Source organism: Bactrocera oleae, chromosome 3 (assembly GCF_042242935.1).
Source record: "Bactrocera oleae isolate idBacOlea1 chromosome 3, idBacOlea1, whole genome shotgun sequence".
In the NCBI taxonomy this organism is placed as follows: domain Eukaryota; kingdom Metazoa; phylum Arthropoda; class Insecta; order Diptera; family Tephritidae; genus Bactrocera; species Bactrocera oleae.
The window spans coordinates 36,830,914-36,854,252 of record NC_091537.1 but is presented as its reverse complement, the minus strand read 5'-3'; the positions used below and the strand labels follow the sequence as shown (position 1 = coordinate 36,854,252).

Below are 23,339 nucleotides of genomic sequence, written 5' to 3'. Positions count from 1 at the left end.
GAAAATAAACCGAAATATTGAAACAGTCCTTTTTTATATTGCTTTTATTAAGACGGATTTATGTAATATTGTAAATAAACCGCAACAGCATAAATTTTAACATACATATATTAGAAAATATACAATACTAAGAGGAATCGATACGACTCACTTTGGGGTCCGCCAAGAGGTTTTGGGGACAATATTATATATGTGCTTGTGCGTGTGCCTTTTTGTGTTTTCCGTTCCGTTGAAAATAACTTTTTTTTTAAGTTTTCTATGTGTATATGTATGTTAATCCACTCCACTCTTTTCAGTTACTTGAATATATGTGTATCATATATATATATTTTTTTTCTTCTTTTTTTTTTTTGTTTTTTGTATGTATATATATGTGTTATTCCACTGCACAGCACTTATATCTTTGTTTCTTTTTTTCCGTTTGTGTGTCTATATTAAATGTTAGACACTTCACAGCACTTTTCTTTTTTCGTTTTATAGATTTTTTTTCACTCCATAGTGCCGCTCACTATGGTTCGAAGGACCATGAATATTACACTCGTTTGCACTCACCGTTTTAAATGCATTTGGTGCAAGCACAAAAAACAAAAATAGGTTCGAAATCTAATGTAGGTTGTATGGCGGTATCCGCTATGTTCATTAAAACAAATGTAAAAAAAACATATAGATCACAAAATTGCAATGTATATCTGGATACTCGGGCGACAAGTTACTACGGTCGGCGTACGTCGGAACGGCTCGAGTTGCGAACGAAAAAGAGAGGACTCTGGTCCTGTGTTAGTCCCTTTTGAGTGTTGGGTTGTGTAGAGTTGTGGTGTGATGTGATGTGTATGTGTGAGTGGTCTGAGTGGTGTGATGTCTGCAGGGGTGGTGTGTGTTAGTGGGTGCAGTCTTCTTATGGATTGTGTTGATGTCGTGTGTTGGCGCCCAGTGGCGTGTATGGAGGGGGGAGGGGTAACTCATCTAGCCAGTATGTAACGCTATTTGTGGAACTCCGGCAAACAGAGTTCACATATAGCGTCTTGGAATTCTTCGGCTCTCTATTTTCGAAATTAATTTCAGCCATCTTAGCCACTTCGTAAATTGGTCATCTGGGATTGGAACATCTCAGTCTCATCTAGTTCTTTATATATCTTGCAGAATAACTGATAAGTCCGAAAAGATCGCAAATAGTCATAACCAAACTCAAAACCTCGCGCTTGGTAGGCCGTCGTTGACGGAGAAATATGTTAAAATCTCTATACTAAGCGGACACACTAAATACGAAATGGTTAAGGGACTTAATCCACCACATGCCTAAAACCTGCTCAGTAGACAGTTCACGTTCAAGATCAAGAGATAGCTCATCAAGCGGATCCTAGTTTAGGGCACCTAATACCCGACTCGAGTTGGACAAAAAATGTCTTAAATGAAAGCCTTAAAGTACATGAACATGACGCACGTCTTGAGCTAATTTAATAGCTTCCTCTTCGGTGGCCACACTTAACAACATATCGTCTTTGTAATGATTTTGGACTATGCATTTTGAAACACAAGGGAATTCCTCTTTAAAATCTTTTGCATTCGTATTTTTTACGTACTGAGCGCAACTTGGTGAACATGTGGCTCCAATTATCTTTGCGGATGTAGTGGGCTCATTGGCGTTTGGTTCTTACCAAAGAAAGCGTACGAGGTTTTGATCTTCTTGTCGTACACGAACTTGGTGAAACATTTCAGCTTATCGGCTGTTATAGCAAATCACTTTTGTCGAAAGTTAAAGAGCACTGAGTGTAGAAGGGTTGTAAGGTCTGGACCTTTCAGCAACATGCTGTTTAGGGCCACTTCATTTACCTTAGCTGCTGCGTCCCGTTTAATCGAAAATTTCCTGGTTTATTGGAATAGGTTACTGCAGAAATTGACAAATACCAATATTTTTTGACGGCAGAATCAAGGGGTTTTCAATGTCTGATATACCCCTTTTGCATATAATCTAGGATCTTTTTGTGAAGAGTTTCAGCCAGGTCGTGGTCTCGGCGCATCTTGTAACTTATTTTTTTTTTTTTTTTGTTCAGATTCGTACATAGCTCTAGGCGCACTGATTTTATTGTAAAACAGACAAAGACAGCCACAAAAGCCTTTCATGAGGGTGGGAGACCTTAACTAAGATGCCTTGAAAATGCCCAGCAAAGTCGATACCTGTAATAGTGAAAGGCAGAGCGAAATTACAGCGTTCCGGAGGAAGTGCTGCGCAAAACTATCAGTTATACCTAAACTTGTTGAAGCTATCATCACTGACATAACCTTTTCGATTTCTCCGTTAATTTCCTCATCTCAGCATGGATTTCATGAAGAGAAATCGACTCTAACAGACGTGCTTGAATTTGTAAACTATGTATAATTGGGTTTTAGGCAACGTAAGCATACGGATGTTATAAACACAGACTTTAGCAAAACTTTCGATAAAGTAAACCTCTAGATTCTCATACATAAACTTGATCTGCTGGGCTTTCAGCCAAGATTTCTTCAATGGGTAGCTTCCTATCTTTATAATAGAACACAACGAGTGATATTTGAGGATACGCCTTCAGATACAATTAATGTTTCTTCAGGTGTTCCGCAAGGTAGTCATCTTGGCCCGATTCTGTTCTTGTTGTTTATTAACGATATCTCTTCAGTAATTGAATTCTCAAAAATTTTATTATACGCTGACGACGTAACGCTTTTTAAATCATACACTTCAACTGAGGAAAGGTGTGTGTTGCAAACAGACTTAAACAATACGGTTGCATGGTGTGATAGAAATGATTTGCCATTGAATCTGAATAAATGTAAGAGGATGTGCTTTTCCCGTAGATCTGTGCACCCCTCTTCTTATGTAATAAAACACCATATTCTGGAGCAAGTTTTTAACTATGTTGATTTGGGAGTAAATATGGACCCTAAGCTTAATTTTTGTCTTCACATTGACACTATGGTCTTGAAAGCAAAAGCTGTCCTCAGATTTGTTAAACGTTGGTCTAAAGAATTTAGAGATCCGTATATTACTAAAACACTTTATACAACTTCGGTTAGACCTATATTGGAATATGGCTCTGTTGTATGGAACCCTAACTACCAAATCCATTCTGACAAGTTAGAGTGTGTTCAAAAACTATTTTTACTTTTCACCTTAGTGCATTTCCGATGGGATTCTTGGCTAAGTCTACCTCCATACAATAGTCGTTTAAACCTTATTAATCTACCTACACTTTCTAGTCGTAGGGAAATGCTTGGCATAATATTCTTATCAAAAATCTTGAATGAAACTGTTTGCAGTTCTTTTCTCCTGTCTGAAATTAAATTTAATATCCTGACTCGCTTTTCGAGGCAGTTTAACAGTTTTAAAAATTAAAAAGACTTTATTGTTTTCTCTTAATGAATGAAAATGTAACAATTTACAATTGTAACTATAAATCTTAGCTGTTGAAATTTTTGTTTCCGTAGCTGAGCAGTTTTAGATCTCAACACTTAAAAAGCTTTCTTGCCTTTTCTGACTCGGCTAGTTCCGCACGTATGCGGATTGCGCCCCTCGCGTCGGTGGGCGGGAGGAGGGTAATCGTTGGGTTATTATTACTATTATTATAATCTGCGTTCGCATCTTCTACTTATGCATAGTGCAGATCTTGCACATAAAAATGCATTTCTTTCTTTTGGGCTTGAGTCTTGGAATATAAAACTCTTGATGGACTATTTGTTGCATGAGGCGATGTTCTGCGTTTAGCGATAGCACGTGAACATAGTTAAGCTATAAGGTGGAAAGTTGGTATAACCAGAGAACTTAAATGAATCATTTAAGTTCTCTGGTATAACTATGGGATGACGTTCGTTATACGTCCGGCTTGAATTGGCAAGCCGACCATTCGCACGAAGTACACCTTTCGTGTCTATGAATGGATTTAGTACTAAGAGTGAGCTCCTTTTAACAATCGCTTTGGGGCAATTATATTGTTAATGGGCGATGGTGGCCAAGAATCTGGAGATTCTTTAAACCATCGCAGGAATTAATAATATTCTTTGGATATTATTTAAAAATATATTTCACCAGGATTCCTCCTGGGTTTCTTTATTGAATATTTAATATTTTACAATGTTACTACCGGCTATGCTTATCGATATATTCGAAATTCGAAAAAGTCCTGCATGCGCTCTGCTATTTTATAGTTATGGCTAGAGTAGCGTGTCGTACTTTGGTTAGTTGATAAAATAGTATAACTTAAGTAGCGTGTCGTATTCTGATTGGTTAAGTCTAGTTTGATCATGCATTGCTTGTGTGATCGAGTGATGTCGTGCTTATCGCTGCTATGCGGATGTATATGTATGCTAGCTGTTATCAGTTGGGTTCAGTGTAGGTCATGTATTAACTCCCCCCTTCTTTATTGAAAAGATCTCCTGACCTTTTTATATGCTGGTGATTGCATCTTTCTTTATGAGATGTTCCAATCCTTGAGCCTTCAATATTTGTTTTGATTTTCTTTAAGTTTTAGAGTTTCACATTTCAATATGGCATAATACAATTTGAAACTTAAGTATATTGTTGTAGCTAGTATACATATAATTATTATAGTTAAAAATATGTTTTGTATTGGGTGTTCTTCGTATGGTATGTAGTTTTTCAATGTTATTAAATTTATATTTTGAGTTTGATTCTAATATATCTAGGATTTTAATATTATTTTCTTCCTGTGACAGGATATATTTTTTAATTTCCTCGTTTTGATTGTGAAATGTTATATTATTGTATTTAGTTTTATATTTTCTTTAAACTGCACTAGGTATGTTCCTGTGATAGTTTCATTATTAATTTTATTTTTACCATTTATTAAAATATTTCCTTCATTGATTTCAATTATTTCTTCATTTGATTCTTCTTTTACATTGCATTGTGCTTTGAGGTTTAGTAACATTGGTATTGTACAAGTATCTGTTTTAGTTTCTTGACATATAAATTTTGATAAAATATTTTTACATTTGTTAATTCTTTTTATTTCATTTTTACATTTAGATACTTTATTGTCTAATTGTAACTTTCCATGTCGATATGCTATTGGGGTAATGTCATATGTTTCAAATTTTTGTTTAATTATAGGGTATTTATATATAATAATAAATGTGTTATTAATTCTACAAGTGTGCATGTCTGAATATTCTATTATATTTATTACAGGAATGTCTGAATTCTCTAATTTAATAATTTTTTCTATATCTTCCGTGTTTAACGATGCAGAGTAAAAGTTGTTATTTTTAGCAAAATTTATTGTTAAAGTTAAATCTTCAAGTTCTTTGAGTATTTCTTGTAGCATTACTTGTTGATAAATTGTTTTATAATTAAAGGATTCCAACAGTTTTTCGAAGTGAGTGTTGATTAACCTCTGTTTATTATTATTTTCTACTATATCATTAATTTATTTTTTTATTTTTATCATATCGTCATGATCTGGTACGCCTGTTATAAAACTAAGTGCTGATCCTAAGAAATTTATGCTCCTTTTCTTTCTTCTAATTATTAATTGATTTTTTAACACTTCTATTCTGTTCACTAAGGCTGTGTCCCTATGTAATTCCGGAGAGTTTTTAGATGATGTTGACAGTGTGTCATAATGTTCTCAAATTTTTGTTAAGTTTATCATGTGATATAAGTAATCTGATTTATTATAAATGTATGACGGATATATCTCAGTTAATATAAACTTTTTATTTTCCACATTAGTTATTTGGTATTGTAGTGAGTTGTTCACTAGAATTATTAATATTATTGTATTATCGGGTAGTACATTTCGTATGTTATCCTTGTGTATTAATTTATTTCTCGTTGTAAGCAACCTATTTTCTTTTACTATGTGTTTAATATATCTTTTGTTATATTTTTCTCTTCTACTACTTTTCTCATAAATTATTTGTCCTGGTTTAAAATCTTTTTGGCTTCTTTTTTATTATGGTATTCTAACTAACGTTCTTGGTTTTTTCTGTATTGTTTTTCACTTTTTCGTTAATTTCCTTTTGATTAAAACATAAGTCCACTGGTTTTTCCTTTATCACCGAATGAATAGTCCTATTATATTCCTTGACAGCTGAGAATATTTCTTCTTCCGTAGTTGTAGTTCTGTCCTTAGCTAAAGTCCTCGCGATTTCTAATATCGTTGAATGTAACCTTTCCACTTGCGCGTTGGAAGTTGAATGATTATTTGCTGTCTTTTCATGTTTAATTTGTAGTTTATTTAATAGTGCGGTCGTGTCTATGCCGACGAATATGCCTTCGTCATCGGTCCAGAGTTCGGTACAGTTCGGAAAAATTTGTGATAACACTTCTTCTATTATTTCATGAAAATGTAGTTTACTTCCTAATTTACGAAAATATGCGTATTTAGTAAATCTATCTATACAAGAGAGATAACTTTTGCCATTTATATAAAATATGTCCATTTGTACTGATGTGCCTGGAGTATTTGGTACTGGGCTTTTTCCTAATAATTGTTTAAATGGTTTCCTCTCATATTTATTCTCCGTGCAGTTTACACAATTTTTTACTACTGTCTCTGTGTCTTTTTTCAATGTAGGCCAATAACAAGTTTCTAGAATTTCTTTATAATTATTTAATGCGTTGCGATGTGCTCTCTTGTGTGTATACTCTAATATATTTTCTTTATCTATTTGCTATGTTATGTGTTTTAATTTTATTTGAGTAAATACTTTAAAATATGTTGTAAAGATATTAGCTATAGTCTCTTTTATCGTATGCCACGTTTCTAATGTTGAGTGAAATGCTGTCACTACTTTTGGTTTCATAATTTGTTTGAGTGTCTCTATTAGATATTCGTTAGTATTATATTTAATTTCGTAGCGTTCGTGTCGAGGAAAAATTGTTATCGCTGTTTTTTCATTTGTGTCTGACTGTACTAGTTCTATCTGTGTTCTAAAAAAATTAAATGGTTTATTTATCATTTTTATATTCCGTAAAGCTGATGATTCAGCTGAATGCATAGACATGTCGGATAACATATATATTTGTCTTGGAAGTGCGTCTGCGACGACATTCCATCTTTTTAACTTTGTATTTGGATTCTTTTCCGAAATAGAAAATATTAATGACTGATGGTCTGTATAAATTGTCAAGTCTGCTATTCCATAAAGATAATTTCTTAAAATTTGCTAGCATTTCCTTTTCATTCGTTGAGTAATTCTGTTCTGTTGTAGTTAGAGTTCGTGATATAAATGATATGGGGTTTTTTTCCTGACTTAAAACTGCTCCTATCGCGTAATTACTTGCATCTGTTGTAAGATCGAATCCTTTCTCAAAATCTGGTTGATATTATTCAATTTTTTCTTTTAATTTCTTCTATAGCTTTTAATGCTTCTTTATCTAGTTTAATTTTTATATTCGTACTTTTATTTTTGGATACGCTACCATTTTCTCCTTTTAGATAAATAGTTAAAGGTTTGCATATATGTGCAAATTCTTAACAAACTTCCTATAATATGAGGCTAATCCCAAAAATTAACGTAATTCTTTTAAATTTTCCGGGGTCTTGTATCTATCTATCGCTTCAATTTTCGATGGGTATACAGTGATTCTTCGTTATTAATTATATGTCCTAAAAATTCTGTCTTTGTTTGAAAAAAATTAGACTTTTCTTCTGAGATTTTCATGTTTGCGGAGTGTAGTGTTTGAACTATATTTGTAACATCTTTGATATGCTGCTCTGGGTCTGCAGAGTAGATCAAGACGTCGTCAATATAGACATATGCACACTTCCATATATACTGTCTCAAAATATCATCAACGCATCGCATTCTTTAATTCAAACGGTAGTCTTAAGAATTCATATTTGGCTATCTTCAGGTTTGATCATTATCTGGTGAAATCCTGACTCCAAATCTAATGTCGTAAAATAGCGTGCTTTCCCTAAATTTTGTAGCGTCATTGTAATATCTGGTATGGGGTACCTATCTGCTATAGTTTGTTTATTTAACTTCTGGAAATCTATTACCATCCTTTTCTTTGGCTTTCCATTTTCATCAATTCCTTTTTTCGATACTGTCCAGATCGGAGAGTTGTATGAACTTTTACTTTCTTTAATTATGTTATTTTTTTATAATTTTTGAATTTCCTTCACTACGAAATCCTGATCCACGTATGGATAGGGGTATTGTCTGACCCAAACAGGTTCTTTGGACTCAGTCCTAATCTCTGCCTGAATCATAGTTGTGAAAGGTAGTATTTCGTTATTATAATTATTTTTCATTAAATTCTTTATTTCATTTTCATATGTTTTATCTCCTATTGTATAATTAATTCTTTATTCTTTTTTGTTTTCATTTATTTCTTCCTTTTCAAATGTTGCCGAATAGTCGAACAGATCTATCCTAGCTTTCATTTTCCTCAAGGAGTCTTCTCCTAAAATTATATCAAATTCCTTTAAATCTTCTGTCTCAAAAAATTCTAAATCAAACCCTACAAGGTTAATCTCTCGTTTGTGTGTAACTGTTGAAATCCCATGAAGAGTATTAAATTTGATAGGTTTTTCTAACTTGATCCTATCTGCAAAAGGATAACTTTTACTAACATAACTGCTCGTTGCACCAGAGTCTATTAAGTAAAGTGCATTTTTTATTGCCGCATTTCTCAATCCTGCTATGAACGTTCGTACTGCTTTTAATTTAACTTCCTTTGAAAGTACGTCGATCACGTTCTCGTTTTTGTAGGTCATCTCTATTTTTGAGAGTACCACGTTTTAAGCTTGATTCAGATGAAACGGCTTCTCCGTTTGTCTAATCCTCATCATGTCCTCCTCTAGAACGTAGAGTGGTCGTTGATCAGCATACGAGTTGTCAAGTCTATCTATGATTTCTTCAAAATTCAGTTTCGTGTTGTTTATCAAAATTTGCGCAGCTTTTCCTGTTGCTTTGCCTCTCAGTAAGATCAATGCTTCTGTATATATGTTCTGTCCTCGGAACTGTCTTACATTGTTCATCAGTGTAAGGGCTATCTTTCTCCAATTGCGATACTTGTAGTAGTCCCCACTGAATGTTGTTAATGCAGCTTTGAATAGATTTAAATCTACTTCCTTTGGATCTGTATATACGCAAATTTCGTCTCTGACCTCCTCCACTGGAGCGGAACCTATTTGTGCTTCAGCAAATCTTCGCTGGAGATCCATTACAATGGATTGTAACGCGGTAATATCGGCTTGTGCCATTTTGTTTTTATTTTTTCAATTGTTTCACTAGAATTTTTAAATGCTTTGTATTTTATTTCTGAATCCTTTATGATTTATCCAGTTCTTTTAATTGAGTTTTTTATTTGGACACTTAAATACTTCGTAGGATTTTATTTCCTGAATCCTTTTATGTATTTATCACTTTTAAGGATTTTTATATGAATCCTTTTGTTAGTGGGTCCCTGCTTGGGCGCCAATTAATAATATTCTTTGGATATTATTTAAAAATATATTTCACCAGGATTCCTGGGTTTCTTTATTGAATATTTAATATTTTACAATATTATTACCGGCTATGCTCATAGATATATTCAAAATGTGAACAAGTCCTGCATGCGCTCTGCTCTTTTATAGTTATGGCTAGAGCAGCGTGTCGTATTCTGATTGGTTAAGTCTAGTTTGATCATGCATTGCTTGGATGTATATGTATGCTAGCTGTTATCAGTTGGGATCAGTGTAGGTCATGTATTAACTCGGGCCAGAGGGATGTGGTGGCCAAGTGCTGGGGTTTGCACTCTCTGGTGCCTATATCAGCCGGATTGTCAGCCCTGGCTACATGTCAAGTGGCTGATCCTACTAGGTCAAGTATTGGAGACGTTCGATTAGAAATAAACGTCTTTCATGCATGTGGTGATTTTTCTAACCAGGCTAGTAATATAAGGTTGTCAAATATCTCTCTCCGCTTTTTTGCGCTTCATTCAATGCTTTATAAAAAGTGTTACAGTGATCGGATTTAGTTAAAATATGCGCCGTTTTGTTCGATGATCTGTTTCCATCTAGACGGCAACTTCATAATACCTTCCTCGTAGAAGCCCCCCTCCTTATTTGCGAAGAATTCGGACAGCCACTTTTCGCAAGCCTCTTTTGAGTTCAACTTCACACCACCAAGGGCATTCGCCATGGACAGGAACAGGTGGTAATCACTTGGCGCTACGTCCGGGCTATATGGTGGATGCGATAAAACCTCCCATCCGAGCTCCCGTAGCTTCTGACGAGTCATCAACGAAGTGTGTGGTCTGGCGTTGTCCTGGTGGAACACTACACCCTTCCTGTTGGCCAATTCTGGACGCTTCTGGTCGATCGCCTGCTTCAAGCGGTCCAGTTGTTCGCAGTAGATGGTAGAATTAAGCATCTGGCCATATGGGAGCAGCTCATAGTGGATGATTCCCTTCCAATCCCACCAAACACACAGCAAAACCTTCCTGGCCGTCAATCCCGGCTTGGCCACTGTTTGGGACGATTCACCGGCCTTCGACCACGACCGTTTTCGCTTGATATTGTCGTATGTGATCCATTTTTCGTCGCCAGTCACCATCCGCTTCAAGAATGGGACGAGTTCGTTCCGTTTCAGCAGCATATCGCAGGCGTTGATTCGGTACAGAAGGTTTTTTTGCGTCAAATTATGCGGCACCCAAACATCAAACTTTTTTTTTGTATCCAGCCTTCTGCAGATGGTTCAAAATGGTTTGGTGACTAACTCCCATCTCCTGGGCGATGTCACGAGATGCCATATGCCGGTCTAACTCGATGTATTCCATGATTTGATCGGTATTTGTCGTCACAGGTCTTCCGCCGGCTGGCTTATCCATGGTGTCGTTTTCACCGGTTCTGAATCGTCGAAACCATTCCTCCGCGGTTCGAAGTGATAGAGTACCATCCCCCAAAACACCATTAATCTCACGGAACGTTTCTCTGGCGGATTTGCCTTTAACGAAGGAAAACTTTAAAATAGCGCGAATTTCGGCGTTAGTGAACTCCATGTTTACACATCTATAACTGTTGAACGCAATATCCAAACTAATCATGCATAGCGTTGTTTTGTAGGTTATGTCAAGACCTTTCAAATTATGTATAGTGTTGCCAGATACGAGCTCTGTAGCGCTTTGTACATAGCCGCGAAATTCCAAAGACAAAAAAGCGGAAGGGAAATAACGGCCAACCTTATATTTCTTATTTTATATCCGAGGTACATCGCTTTTATCAAATTTAAGTACGCAAATATGTACATATTTATATGCACATTAAAAGTTTTAAGACTGTTCAAAAATTTATTTTCACAGGATACAGGGAAAGTGCGTTTGTGTTTGCCATCTCCGCTGCCGGTGTAGCTCATAATGTTGCTCGAGCTTGCAGTCAAGGACGGCTGGTGTCCTGCGGTTGTGATCCTTCAATTAATAGGAAAACGCTAAACAGAAATCTTAGAAGAAGCCTTGATAAGGAGAAGAAGCTATTTCTCCAATACTTAGAAACAAACCAAATATTAACACCTGAAGAGGAGAAGAAGTACGAAAGGGCGAAAATTACCAGCCGCTGGAAATGGGGAGGATGTTCTCATAATATGGACTTTGGTGTTGAGTTTTCTAAGCTATTTTTGGATTGCCGCGAGAAGGCTGGAGATGTACAATCAAAAATTAACCTGCATAATAATAATGCTGGACGAATCGTAAGTAATCAAATAATAATTATTAGTTTTCGTTAGTTACACACATATACATACATATATATACGTTCTTTTTTTTTTGATTAAAAAGTAAAAGAGACCAACTCCATTTATGTTCATTGTGAAACCATAAGGTTTGTTAGAATAACGGAAATTATTTTATGCAGTACATGTAATACAATTTCTTCTATTTGTGGCACTAAATTCACATTCATGTTCATCGTTAAACTATAAGGTTTGTTAGAATAACGGAAATTATTTTATGCAGTACATATAATACAATTTCACCTATTTGTGGCACTAAACTATATCCAATATTATACATTCAGTTAATTTTGCTAAGATATCTTAAATATTAACCGATATATACGGGAAAGGGCCAACCAGAAATTTGAACATATTTTATTAGGTATAAGGGAGATAGGTATAGTATTCACCTAATTTTATCTTAATATATTAATTATTGACAGAAACAGATGCTCTCTCAGTTTCATTAAGGTATCTCACATACCATCAACAGTATAGGTATAAGGAGTAAAGTCCACCGGATGTTTGAAAATCGTGATATTAGTTATAAAGGAGCTGGGGCAGATTTTCACACGATTTTATCCATCTTAGGCAGATAGATACACTGTTAGCAGAAAAATACGCTCACTCAATTTAATTAAGGTAACTTACATATTGGCCGATATATGGGGTATTAAGTCAGCCGGAATTTCGAAAATGTTTCTATTAGGTACATATATGGGGACTAATCGAATTATTGATCCAATTCAATACAATTTTGATAAACAAGCATATTATCAGAAAAGGATTCTCCCCGAACTTCGATAATATATCTTATAGAATAAGCGATATTTTTCGGTACCTAAGAGCTTGAATTGTTTCGTTTTGTGGGCGTGGCAGTGGTCCGATTATGCCCATCTGCAATACCAACCGTCACCCGGATTTCAACTCGTCTCTTCATCCTGATCATTTATATGTATATAACCCTATATCTATCTCGATTAGTTTTAACTGATACAAACAACCGTTAGGTGAACAAAGCTATTATGTTCTGTAGCAACATGTTGCCAGAGTATAAAAATGTGGCGAAACTATTCAGCAGAACGCTATACGAAGAAACCAAATGCTTTACAATTAAATTTGGGGAATTAGCTACTTATGTTCATATATTATAAGTCGTAGTCTCACATAGTTTCATTACTACATTTTGCATGTCTGACATATTAATATTAAAATCAACTGAATTAACTCAAATCAGATACACATACGAGTATGTGATATAAACTCAATCAAAGAGGCTTGATTATTTTCATGCGAAATTTATTAGGAAGCACACAGCACTGCGGTATTAACTCCTTTAAGATATTAAAGCTTCACTTAGAATAGCGTTTACTTAGAGTAAAAATTCGCGGTATTTCGTATACAAGGTTTTATTATCAAAAACCAGATTTTGCAATTTTACATATTTTTATTTATTTATTTATTTCCCAATGAAATATACAGTTGAACTGCATATTAAACCCTATAGAGACAAAAAACAATTGCCTGTTGATAGGGTAGGGAAAAGATAAGCCTAGGCCTATCGTACATGTATAATATTACTATAATTATGTAAATATATGAATGTATAAATGTATAATGTCACTCCCTTTTGAGTGTTTTCAATTGTTTTATATTCTTAGTTTCTAATAATTAAAACTTTATTTTAAATGACTCTGTGTATCCAATAACCACTGTTTCAATTTAAATTTATTCGGCTTATTTATAACATTGAGATTCTTATATTCAGTCGGCATTAGATTGTAATATTTCATAGCTACATAATACGAATTTTTACTATATATTGTTTTGTTGACTTTACACAGTTTTATATTTTTATGCCTTGATCTTCCCTCATAGTTGATATACAATATTTTACATGCATTATAGAAGTACAATAAACTATTTATTACAAAGGTTTGTTTAATGTTTAAAGGTGAATTTTGTCCTAAGTCAAGTTTTTTTAGTATTCTTTGTTGCATGGTCAAGAGTGGCTGAATTACATTTCTGTAAGCACCCCCCCCCGCTATGATGCCATAGTGTATTATGCTTTCAAATAATGCATGGTATAACATTTTTAAGGTCTCTTACTTTCGATGTTTTGTTTTAATTTATGAATTATAAATTCGAAATATCTGACTTTTTTAATTACTTCTTTTACATGTATATCCCATTTCATTAGGTAATCGATGTTTATTCCTAGATACTTATAACTGTTCACTCTTTTTATTTCTTTGTTGTTTATATTTAATATTAATTTATCTGGGATATTACGTTTATTACCACAGAAAGTTATATATACTGTTTTATCAACGTTCAGAGTTAGTTGATTATTTCTTAGCCATTTACAAATATTAGATAATCTTATATTCATCTTGGTTTTAACATCATCCCAGTTTTTCTCAGTACATAATATAGCAGTGTAGTCCGCATATGAAATGATTGACCCTCTTTCTACATATTTAAATATATCATTAATATACAATACAAAAAATAGTGGAACTAAGATTGTACATTGAGGCACACCTATTTTTAAATATTTATCACTACTTACACTATCTCTATATCTAGTTACTTGAGTTCTTTCACTCAGATAATCTTTTATTAAGTCAAGTGCTATCCCTCTTATACCATGCTTTTCTAATTTATCTAGTAGTATCTTGTGGTTCACTGTGTCGAACGCTTTGGCTAGGTCTAGGAAAGCTATTGCAGTTTTATTATCTTTATTAAAATTTTCATATATGTAGTTAGTAATATAAGAGTGAGCATCTGCTGTACTTTTGTTCTTTAGGAAACCGTATTGCTTATCTGAAAAAATATTGCACTTCTCCATGAAATCGTATATTCTTTTATGCATCAGCTTTTCGAACAGTTTAGCTATATTAGATATCAAAGAGATCGGTCTATAGTTACTTGGATTATCCTTTTTACCTGCTTTGAAAATCGGTACTATCAGCGCTGATTTCAGGGCTTTTGGCCGAATTCCTTTAGAAATACATAGATTAAAAATATATTCGAGAGGCTGGCTAACCCAGTGATCTAAGTTTTTTATTATCTTAGTACTAATATCATCTCTTCCACCCGCTTTGTCTTTCATTTTATTTATAGCTTTTAAGATTTCATTCACAGTTATCGGTTTAATAAAGATAGATTTGCTATTATGTGGAATGCCATTTGACGCATTGTTTATTATATTTTTATCTAACCCTATATTATTAGCTAATTTGATGCCTACTTCACTAAAAAATTCATTCAATGTATTTGCAATATCTTCCGTAGTCGTTACTATTTTATCGTTTACATTTAGACATTCAATTTTAGTCTCAGCGTTTTTATTTCTACCTAACTTTATATTTAAGTATTGCCATACTCTTTTACTATTATGCATATTTGAGCTTATTAAATTTTTTCATATTTTATTTTAGCACATTTAATGACGTTGTTTAGCATTTTACAATATTGATTATTTTCTTTTTTAGTATTTACGTTATTCTTATTTAACTTCCATATATTATATAAAGTTTCTTTTTTATTACAAGATATAATGATTCCCTTCGTTATCCAGTTATTTCTTGGAATATCGTCTTTCTTTTTATTTTTGCCGCTATTTTTTACTATAACTTTATTTGTTAAATTCTTTATTTCATGTATCAATGTTTCCAAGGCTTGATTTGGATCCTGTATTTCTAATATATTTGTCAAATCAGTACTATGACTTAGTGTATTTAGTTTCTTATAATCTATAGTCTTATTGTAATTAGTTTTTCTTTTTTCGCTTTTCCAATCTATTGATATCAAGATTGGATAATGGTCTGTAAAGATATTCGTATATGTATAAGATTTTATATTCATTATTGACGATTTAACAAATATATTGTCTATACAGGAGCCTTCCATGTTTGTAGAACTTGGTCTGGTAATTTCACTAAAGTAAGGAATATAACCTGCTTCTAATAGATTTGTTAAAAATGTAGTAGAATTATTATCAGATTTCAGTATATCAATATTAAAATCTCCAACTATACAGTGGTTTTTTATTTTTTTAGTTCGGACTAAATAATTGTAGAAATCTTTAATAAAATTTTCTATTGTTATATCATGACTTCTGTATAATCCTGAGATTTTAATATATGAATCGTTTACAGTTTTAATAGTAGTTGTTAGTATTTTACAGGATCCTATCTCCTCTGTCTTAGTTTCTTATCTCAGAGACGATTTTACGTAGATAACCACTCCATCGGCTTTGTTGATACTTCCTTTATTATAGTATGTTTTATACGTGCCTATTTTATATAAATGATGGAACTCTAGATTCCATGTTTCAGAGCATACAATTACATCTGGTTTAATATCCATTTTTTAATCAACACTTCAACATTATTATGGTTAGATTTTAAACCTCTGACATTTAGGTGTATTATATGCATATCACTTGGCAACAATATTTTATTCAACTCTTGCACACTATTCACTTGTCTTTCTATATTATTTGCTTCTTTATATTCACTAAATTCTTCCATTTAAATCGCTCAATAAAAATTATTTCCTGATTGCGCTTGAGGATAAAATAAGTACTTGACCCGGTATTTTACCTAGATATTTAGGTTTTTTTGGTAAAGTAGGGTAATCTGTTTCTTTCATGAGTTTTTGAATTTTATGCTTGATATACTCACAGCCTCATGTATCCTTTGGGTGATGATTTGTGCATTTATTTTGCTTATACTTTTTATTATAGAAGTCACAATTTAGACATTTCAGTGTATTTGAATTACAGGCACTTGTTAGGTGGTCACCAGCACATTTTAGACACTTAGGTTCATTTTTGCATTTTTTACTGTTGTGGTTGATCTGTCCACATTTGAAACATAGGCTTAAGTTAACAATGTCATACAACTTACTACATTGAAAACCGACAAATAATTTGTAATTATTTTTGACAATGTTTTCATAAATCCCAGGGGAGACTTCCATTATTATAATTCTCTGTTTTCTAGCGTTTCTGTTATCAGATATTAAGGAAAAATTATCACTAAGCATAAATGAATTTCTGTTTTTTATGTTCTCTTCGATTTCTTGTATGCTCATGTCAATTTGTACATCATGTATTTTCACTCTAGGTAGATTGACTGTTTTTGCATTTATACTATAGTATTTATCCATTTTTTCACTTAATAGAGTAGTAGTTCTTGTTACATCTATTTTATTTTGGCATTTAATCGTTACTTCTCTATTTTTGGCTTTTACAATAATATCAGGAATAACCTCTCTAGTGCTATAACTATAAACAATTAGTTATAAAATATGTTGAGGTGAGATTGATCTGTGTGTGTTGATCGATGAATATAATTTAAAAAGACGTGCGAGTTAAGGAACGTTTCATTAAACAGAAACAACCAAAACATTTCTTGTTTATGCTGAACCACGCATAAACAAATAGTGATAAGCAATTCCAATATCTGCTGCACAAATAGTGCGAAATAGAAATGGTTATCACACATAACGAGTATTATTTCCTACACGCTATCCTCTCGGGACTGTTTGTAACGACAAACAATCGACCGTAGATAGTGTGTTTATCTTAAAATAGCACAGCAGACAGCAAATAGACACTTGTACCATAAAGTAGTATAAATAGTACTACATTATCAAAATGTAGCCTGTCTTAGTTTTTGTATTAATAAAAGAACTTGCCCTGACGGTTCAAAAAAGACAATAACTTGATTCAATTGTAATGAACTTGCGCACAGGATCTCGTAGTGTTTACATATATGCGAGGGGGCTGAGGCTTAGCTCATTTAACCAGAGCTAAAATATAGTATATGAGAGCTGAGGTAATTCGTGGATCCATATCGCACATCTTCGACATTAAATGAATATATTCAATATTAGTGCTTTTACTTAATTTTGCAAATATAGTATATCTTACATCTTGACCGATATATACGGTATAGAGCCAACCGGAAGATTGAAATGTTTATATAATTTGTATCCATTTTCTTATATAAGGTAGGGAACATTTGACCCGATTTTATATAATTGTGGTAGTATGACATATAATTACCAGAAACAGAGGATCCCTGAATTTCATTAAAATCCGTATATTAGGTATATGGGCACTAGGGTACGATTTATTACATTTTGAAAAATAGATTCGGTATAAATTCAATCAGATGTTCAAAAGTAATTATATAAGCTATATGAGGGCTAAAGGTAGTATTGACCCGACTTTGCGCATTTTTGTCACAAGAGCATGCAGTGGGAGTTACAAAATCTTCACATATTTTTTATATAAAGCGTCCTGATGGTACTCTCGGGTTTGCCAATAGCGATGATATGATTTTGATTTGCCATCATCTATAATTTGTTTTCTATGTATTCAGTAATGTTTACAATTTCATCATTTAAGAATATTCGCAAGAACGACGTTTACAAACTACTAATTTTTATTATTAAAATAATCGTTCTCCAATTTCAACTTTCCTTCGCTTTTGCCATTTTTTGAATCGCTCATTTTCATTTGGTGCGGTAAATAAACAAAAGTGTCGATTCTGGTGCGAAGAGAATTACACAAATTATTCATGACATCCATTACATTCACGAAAATTGACAGTTTGGTGTTTTGGAATCGTCGGTCCGTACTCCTTTCAAATGAAGCTGGTGACACCGTTTGAATAATTTGCACAAAGCCTTTCACCATCTTCACTTTAACACTTGCCTTTAACACTTTTTTCCGAATAAAGCAAAGAAAATATGATGAAAAAGTTTACAAATTTAAAATTTATTAAGATCTTTTAACACAGTTAAATTGAACTTTAACAAATTTAATTCAAGATTCCGCAGAGAAAGAGTCGAAAAAAAATGATGTTCACTTCGCAGGTTCACGAATTGAGCAAGCGAATGCAGGTAGCGCGCTGGATCGCGTTCGTAATGAATGTGGTGTTGACGCGGCGCAGTGTATATACGAATGTTGATTCTCTTATGTGGGGACCATCGTTTTTGTTGCTTGGAGGAGTGGGGTGTCGTCGTGTGGTGACATCTTGCTGAATGTTGTGGTGTGTATTAGGAGGGGTGCGCCCCTTTTTGTAGATACCGAGTAGAGTGGTGTGCTTAGTTACTGAGGCTTAGCTCATTTAAACACCGTTAGATATATATTGAAGAAGTTGATCTTGACAACATCTGGTTCCAACAAAACGGGGCTACGTGCAACAACCGAATGATTGCGATAAAAGTTTGGAGATTCGATATTTTAATGAAATTTTTACATTGAATGGCCTACAAGAAGGTGTGAATAACCACCATTAAACTACTTCTTGTGGGTTTATTTGAAGTCATATTAAATTCGAAAGTGTAATGTCTTTTTATTTTAATGTGGTTCTCCCTCTCTTCTGTGCTCTAAATATAAAAAAGGCTTTTGGAGCATATACATACTACAAGTATATATGTAATATTTTAAAATTGGAATTTTAAAACAATAAAAGTTTAAAAACATCATATTGTCAAATTTAACTTTAGTACATCTTTAAAAATGGGGTCTATAATTGTTACAATATTTTTTAGATGTATTTGTTGATGTTTTTGTTAAATTTTGCACAGTCCACATCGAAAATAGAACTCTTTACACAGCTTAACTGTGAAGAATTGCTGAAATTGTCTCTGTTGACAATTCTTGTGCATTTTAGTTTTATTAAAATTGACTTGGGATAAAATTATCTTGCAATTAACGGAAAAATATGGAAGCACTCAAATTTAGTCAACTTATTTCGAAACTAGTGGAAACTCTTGGTAACCATCGCCAATCTTCTTTTTGTTTTGAAATCGTTGTGAGTTTCCTCTAGATCGAATCCGAAAAATCAGCAACTCTTGTTTATTATTTGGATCTGAAAAGCGCAACAGCATGCAGCAACTGAACCTCTTTTTCAGCAAATGCTAAACTCTTGTTGATTTCTGTAGCCGAATTTATTTAAAATTACTTGGATTTTTCACGAAAAGAATCGATACCTTTATTTGTCACATTGAATTGGGGATATGTTACAAGACGATTTGAACAGGTACGGTTACTTTTGGCCCAACAACCAACATGTCTTGCATTCGATGTCTTGTCTTGCGAGCGAATGCTTTTCAATTTTGCACGTTGAAAATTTTTGTTACTCAAACAACGAATGCAGCAATACTGTATATGCAGAACCTTTGTGGGAGTGCGAGGTAGATAGGAGAAAAATGAGCAAGTGAAAGTAAGAAAGTTGAGAGTTCAACTGCTTTCAGTTTTCTTGATCGACCGAGCAAAGAATGTCTTTTTTATCTTCTCTGCCCTTTCTTTCGAATTCATATTGTATTAATAAAGAAAATAGATCATTTGACATGGAACGTTCAAAATCCGGATAAATCATAAAATCCGAGTATAAATCCGCAAGAACTTTTGCAGGGTCGAAAAATCCGGCAAATTCGGAAAAATCCGATCTGGCAGCCCTGTCAGAATCAAAGCTTCATATTAAACAGTAAGGAAGTGCTAACTGAAACATACTGAAGAAGCCAATGAAAGCAAAACGTTTTGCCACGATTGATGAGATTAAGTCAGAATCGAAGAAAGAGCTGAGGCCATACCGAAAGACGCATTTCAGAAGTGCGAGGATTGAAAAAAGCGTTGGCACAAATGTATTATATCCGAGGGGGATTACTTTGAAGGGGACAAAATAGATATTGGTGAATAAATAAGTATTGTACTTTTCACCAAATCACCTTTTCCTTTGAACAGAGCTCGTATGTGATACTAACTCAACTAAAGAGGAAAAATTTAATATATTGGATATATGAGAAAATCATAAAACAGAGGATCGGAAATCATTGTATTAGGGTTATGAGGTTTGGTTCTCAGTCTAGGATCAAGTTCACGGTCTAGGACATCACCATATATGTCGCAATCATGCTATATATACTTATCATTATTTATTGCATTACCTTGTGGTATTGCTCAAGTATACTTAAGAGTACAAGTACTTGTACCCTGAAACATACGAGTTGAAACATCAATGTCTGTCTGTTCGTCCACCGGTTCGTCTGTCTGTCTGTGCAAGCAGTAACTTGAGTAAAAATTGAGATATTGTAATGAAACTTGGTTCATAGTTGGGCGTAATCGGATCAAGCAAATCAAGCACCAAGGAATGTATCGGGATAAAAATGTACCCGAATAGTGCGATTAAAGTAGGCCACCTTATGGCCAAAAATTATCAAAATCGGATTACAACTCTTCAAACTCCTAAATACCGAATATGTGGACCCCAGTTCTTACAGCAAACATTTTATGAAAAATATCGGTCAATCTGTGGGATATGTTATATAAATTCGGGGCAAATCTTTCCTGACAACCGTATGACAAAATAGTGATGTTTTAATGAAAAAGTTTCCATGAAAATTATGTGTTTTACCACTGAATATATTGGGAAATGGAATTGATCTAAGCCTCATATCCTCAATATTAATAATTTCGATGAACTGGTTGACGTTTTCCACATCAGCTCAATATATTATTTTTAAGTTCCTCGGTTGAGTTTATATCACATATATCATATTTGAAGATGACTTTGATTTTATTTTAGCTGATGCGAATAAAACTAAGTGAGTCTATGACCTAAAACATTATTTATTAAAATACTAAATTTTATTGAAAACCATTCAAAATTTCGTCGAATTATGAATATTGAAATCCTTCGCAATATTTTTTAATATAAAGTTTTGCCACACCAGAAGGTATTTCTCCTGCTTTCATTCTTGCAAGTTGCAAGAATATAAAATGTTCGATTACACCCAAACTTACCTTTCCTCACTCGGAACTAAGTCGATTTAGCCGGTCGTTCTGTTCGTCTGTACATACGCGAACTAGTCCCCCAGTTTTTTAGATATCGATTTGAAATTTCGCAAACGTCTTTATCTCCCCAAAAAGCTATTAATTTGTCGGAACCGCCGATATGAGATCACTGATCCGATCGAAATCAAGTCCTTGAATGAAACATTTTTTGATTTGATGATATATCTCCACCAAGTTTGGCATGGGTGTTATCCAAAGCTACGATGCAATCTCCGAAGAAATTGTTCAGATCGAAACACTATAGCATATAGCTGTCAAACTGGCCGATCAAAATCAAGTTCTTGTAAGGAATCTTTTGTATAAGCTATATAGCTTCGGTGCAACCAAAACTAACGATTTTTATTGAGTAAATTATCGCCTTTTTAGTAGTTTTCAACATAACCGTTATATGAGGAGTAGGCGGATGTACCGAAACTAATTGTGCTGGGCGAATTTCGTTTCTATAGCTTTAGCTATGTATGATATATATTTACATTAAACGAATTAGGGGTTTGGGCAAAGCTGACTTTGAAAAAGTTTTAAACCGCAAATGTCCCTCCTTACTACGATCTGCTGTATAAAACTACACTTTTGCATCTGAACGTATCTGTAACGGCATTTTGTGGGAGTGGTAGTGATCCGATTCCGACCATCTACAATACTGAAACCCCTATAACATATTGTCAACGTTAGATGGCAATACGGCAGAGGGTGAACGGTGTGGCAAGGCAGACAACGATTAGTCAGTCGAAACGAGGCTACGAGAGGACAAGCAACGTAGCGCGAGTGACTAGTATTGTCGAGTTATTTTGCAAATGTATACTGTGAAATAAACGAACTTTGAAATAAACAAACTTTTAAAAAAACAAAAGAAATATTTATTTTGGTCATTTACATCTCAGAAGTGGGATAAGTGTATCCAATCGTCTACAAAGGAGGCAAATAAAACGTAGCAGTGGTGTAACGGCATAAAAGAAAGGAACAAGTGTTTTTCAGCGATCCAAGGGCTGAGCAGCGCAAAACGGCACGAATTGCAAAACGGCGCAACGGTAAAGTTCCTTGTTTTGCAGAATTTCGACGGCGCAGCAAATTCTGCGAAAGACACCACAGCGAAATATCAACGTCTTACGAAATAAGACAAACGAAGTATTTGCAACACGTGCAAATCAACAAACAGTACATTGGTTGTCATACGTACAGCGTGCAAGTTCAGACACGCAACAACAAAAGACCGGCATTTCTGTGTAAAACGATTAAGCAGCAGAAAATTAGCAAGCTCGAACGTGCAACGGGCGTCGCGAACTTCTCTGCTTATAAAATATCAACTGCGCTGCTACGAAGTTGTGAACCGAAGCGGCGAAACGACGCCAATTCAACGTCACTACATCAGCGAGTTAACGGATAAAATTTTAAGAGAAATACACAAACAACGTAATAGCGGGTGCAAGCATCTGGTAAAAAGAGAGAGCAAGGTACTGAAGAGTACAAACACAAGAAAGTGAAACGAAACATCAATATCGAGTACGAGTAGAAGCTCAAAACAAAATACGCAAGATGATCAAATTAAATACGCTAAAGGTCAGTCAGCTGAATACACTTCTACGAGCAAACGATTTACCACTGACGGGTACCAAGGCAATCAAGTTATCAAAACTGCAAGAAGTTCTAGGTGCCGACGAAGTAGAAGCAATCGACATTGAAGATGAAAGTTCCAGTCCTACAAGTGATCTACAAGGGCAACTCAACAGTTTAAAAGAAGCAATTGCAGGTTTAACGTCAG

At 34.1% G+C, this 23,339-nt stretch overlaps 1 protein-coding gene across 1 annotated transcript in view; it reads left to right on the top strand.

Annotated features, from left to right (window-relative positions):
* The window catches only part of Wnt10 (Wnt oncogene analog 10), a 207,606-nt gene that overhangs the window by 109,745 nt on the left and 74,522 nt on the right, over positions 1-23,339 (top strand). The window contains exon 4 of the mRNA XM_070106482.1: positions 11,294-11,676. Within this exon, the coding sequence (XP_069962583.1) occupies positions 11,294-11,676 (383 nt within the window). The remainder of the gene's footprint in view (positions 1-11,293; positions 11,677-23,339) is intronic.